Source organism: Arachis ipaensis, chromosome B09, assembly GCF_000816755.2.
Source record: "Arachis ipaensis cultivar K30076 chromosome B09, Araip1.1, whole genome shotgun sequence".
Lineage (NCBI taxonomy): Eukaryota > Viridiplantae > Streptophyta > Magnoliopsida > Fabales > Fabaceae > Arachis > Arachis ipaensis.
In genome coordinates, this window is record NC_029793.2 from 36,745,666 (window position 1) to 36,750,059 (window position 4,394).

General features: G+C 29.9%; 1 protein-coding gene across 1 annotated transcript in view; it reads right to left on the reverse strand.

The window, feature by feature from the left end:
* LOC107617650 overlaps positions 1-4,394 on the reverse strand; it is a 10,233-nt gene that overhangs the window by 2,794 nt on the left and 3,045 nt on the right. Inside the window, exons 2-3 of the mRNA XM_016319465.2 lie at positions 953-1,122; positions 44-102 (exon numbers count right to left, since the gene is read on the reverse strand). Of these exons, the coding sequence (XP_016174951.1) occupies positions 44-102; positions 953-1,122 (229 nt within the window). The remainder of the gene's footprint in view (positions 1-43; positions 103-952; positions 1,123-4,394) is intronic.

The window sequence follows — 4,394 nt, forward strand, 5'->3', positions numbered from 1 at the left end:
ATAAAGAATAGTTTGTAGGTATATCTTATTATGTTAGGCTTACTCGAAAGATGATGGAAGTCTCGCCAAGTTGCCAAATGGGCACCAATGAACTCCAAAGGACTGCAAAGATATTAGAATCACCCAGAAAGAAAATGTAGTAAAATGATTACCTGAACTTCCATCCATATAATGAAGTAATGCTAGCGTTGAATTTCTAACTAAATATTATACACCGAAAGATATTAATGTAGGTTTTTGAAAGAGACAAACTTTCAAGGACCGATACATTTTATTAACAGTAATTAACATTATTTTTATACTATTTAAATTTAAGATTTAAGAATTAGAATTTAAAATTTAATCTTTCGTATTTAGAGTGGGTTAAATAATGATAAAAAATAATAAATTTTATCAATTATATAACATTGTTTTTTGGGCAATTTTTTTTGGATATTATAAAAGGAGGACTGTAATATGATGATATTACACTAATTTGATGTAATGCACTTATATGGAAGTTGTCATTGTCACAAAAAATCGTGATTGACGATTTTAGAAAGGGACAAAAAATGTGACTAACGATTTTAAATAGGCCAAATTTTTTTTTGAAATATCTGACACCATAAAATTGATAGTCCTAGATTTAGACATTGATCCTAGTCATTGATCAATAATCTAACTGTTCCTGATTTTTTTTTCACCTTCTCTCTTTTCCGAAATCGTTATTAACCATTTCTTTCAAATCGATTTTACTAATTTTTATAAACACCATTGTAAATCCCATATTTATGAATTACACAGCCAAAGTCTCATTTTTTCGCATTACACAAACTTAATTGGCATATCAAAAATAAAAATCCTGCTTCTACGTGTAAGTTTTCTTTTCACCTTGTCTATAATTTTTTTTTTCCCTTTCTCAAGTGATAAACTCATAAATGGAAAAAAACATTGAATCAAACAAAACAATTACCATTTCAGAGTAGCTAAGGTCATAAAGGTCCTCATCATGGGTCCAATCATCCATACTGTAATCATGATATGACCGGCCACCATTAGCATAAAGCCATTGACCTTTCTCAATCTTTCGACAATTAGGGCATTGCATTGTTCCTTTCATATTGAATGCTGAACCAATGCAATCTGAATGATAAAAAGATAGTATCCATAAGCGTAAGATAAGATGCCATGCCAATAGAGCTATTAGCTTTTACATAAGAAAATTAAAACAAGAAGTATTGACATTAAACATACATGATATTAATCCTATAGGTTACAAAACTAGTATATACTCCAAATTTTACATTTTCCCGTCACATATTCCCAACATTGAATAGCTTCGTTAACATATATAGCTTCGGTAAATGGAGAATTTTTAAAGGTCATATAGGTCCAAGTTGTAATGATGACTACTTGATATATATACTTAAACGTTAAAAACTATATTTTTTGTCCTTCTAACACTTGTAATTAGAGTGAATTATCAAATTTCGTTCTTGACTCAATCTTTAAATTAATTTACGAAAAATTTTTTTAATCAATTTTTTTTTTAAACATTTTAAGTTAATCACTAGTTCTTTTGTTGTTTTTGTTGCTGATGGCGTCAAAATTTATTGATGTAAGACATTAAGTGACACATTGATCATTATATCACCTAATAGTCTTAATTGGTTGTTAATATAATAAATTTATACAATTAGATTAAATCAATTCCATATTGAAGAGGACTTTGAAGCATTAAAATTCATCAATTTAAAGATGATTTAATCTAATTTGATAAACTTATTATATTTAGTAGTCAATTATTACTATCAAGTGTATGTAGCAAATTCTAACGCCATGAGTAATGAAAGTGATAAAAAGACTAATAGACCAATTTAAAAATTTTGAAGGATAAATTTAATTAAAAAATTTTTTCGAAAATCAATTTAAAAAATAGATAATCTTTCGTAGACAAATTTAACTATTTATTCTTTATAATTGTCTTAAAAAATACCCCGTTAAATTTCACTAATTTTGCCGCTATCATGTCTCATGGAAGTACTTTCTTGATATTTATGGAGCTTTCGGTCACTAGTTTAGTTTTGTTTGTTTTCTTTTCGGCCTTTCGGACCTCCTATGTTCAGTAATACGAAAAAAAGCAGTTAAGGCCATGGGTTGTAAACCCAAGATGCGCACTTGCACTTAGGTTTGGATAAAAATAAAAATTATATTATTAATCCAAAAAATAATTATATTAGTGCGATTGTTTGGAAGTGAAGATTCAAATTCAATTTGTTTTTATATAAAGTTAATAGTTAAAAATTATTAGATAATTTGATAAATTTAATTAAATTATCATCTAATAATTTTTAATTATCAATTTTAAAAAAAATAACTGCACGTGAATTTTCATGTTGTTTGAATCGGTAGGAAATACAACCCTCGATCACTTATGTGATCTTTTTCGTAATCCAACAACAATCATGCAAAAGGAGTTCATAGAACATGTGATTGACATCATCGATGGTAGCGAACATTGTCTCATTGCGCAACCTATGTATACAATTAAACAACACTATTCACATATCAAGGCCTCAAACAAGTATCCATCCAGACATGAAAGCCATAAGTGGCCACAAGTTTAATGAATTGCATTGTGTTTTATTATCTAAGAATCTAGGAAGTGGGAGTGAGAATACATTGATATGAAAATATGATAAATTTAAAATTTTTGTTATTACCTCTTTTGTGCCAGTGTTGCAAAGGAAGATAGCGAAAAGAAATGGAACATAGTTTTTATGCGCGTTGTGGGCGCTATGGATTACAAGAAATGGGGTCATTTTCAATAACAAAAAGGTATGCTCTAATAAATGTTTGACTAGAAGTAAAGTTAAATTACCATTTGTGAGATTCAAAATTTATGAATTATAATTAAGGAAAGGGAGAGACTGATGATTAGTGACTATTTTAGGTTTGTAATAATGTCGGAAATATTTGAGACAATGAAGATGTAAAAGATAGAATTTAAATGAGTTGCTTAAAGTGAGAGAATAGTTAAACTGTATTATTATTAGACCAACTATGTTATATAAAATAAAATATTAGACGATAAAAAATGAGCATAGGCATAAGTTTAGTGCGGCCAAATGTGTATGAACAAAATAAGAAATAAAGATATAAAAAAAAAGTTAGTGTAGCGCATATTATTAAAAAGACGGTAGAATTTCACCTAAAGATAATTTGAACATGTAAACAAATGGTGAAAGATAGAAATCCAAAAAGACTATACACAAAATGATAAAAAAGATTTATATATAAACTTTCTTACTATAAACATAATACATTATATGATTCAATGGCATTATTTGACCTATTTCCTCACCCACTTAGTGTTTTTGTTTGAGGTAGTGAGGACTTCCTCGGCTGGCATGCCGAAGGTTGGCTTGAGCGTGGTATAGTATACCTTAAAAGTGCATATTGATAATATGAAATTCAAAGGTCGAATGAAAGAGAAAAATGAGGTGTCGATGCTGTGGTGGACTGGTGGTGTTGAATGGTCAGTCACGTTATCATGAGTATGGAATGATGTTGTCTAAGTTGAAGTGGAGGGAGCAATCGAATCTATGTGTCATAAGCTTTATGAGCCTCTGTTTTATGTTTGAGTTGAATATTCAATTTGGACTTAGTATTCGTAACTCATGTTAGTCCCTAACTTTATTTTTGTCATAAAACTGTTAATGTCATGCTGAAATGAACTGACGATTACCACGCTGAACTTTCTAATGAGTAATAATTATTTGATGTGTCAATTAAAATTTTTTTATCTTAATTTTTTCCTAATGAAATCTTTGAAACTATAACCATAACTTCACTTAAGGACTTCTTAGGAAACAAATTGAGATAAAAAATTTCAATTGTCACATCAGATAGCTCTTAGATAGTTTAACATGGCTGTCATTAGTCCATCTTAGCATGTCGTTAACAATTCTGTGACAAAAACAAGATTAGAAATTAACGTGAGTAGCGGATGCAAAGTTGCGGGGATAAATTGAATAGATTGGAAATTTGAGGACCAGATCAAGATGCAAATGCAACTTTTGGTACGAATTTAAATACTAACTTGTGTTTTTTATGTTGTTGTAATTTCTTGAAGGGTTAAGTATAATTTTGGTCCCTAAGATTTAGGCCAAAAATTTTATTTGTCCCAACTTTTTTTGCAATCGAATTTGTTCCTAAGGTCTAACTTAATTTTAAAATCGTCATATCTCTAATTTTTGGGCAAAAATACCCTCCTACTTATTTACACTCACCATCATCAGTTCTCAAATTTACTGCCCCTCTCCCCCTTTCCTAACTTCTTCCAATTCACCTCCCTCCTCTTCTCCCCAGCCTCGTCTGACCTCCCCGGTCGCACCTCCGTCTCCCTCCTCACC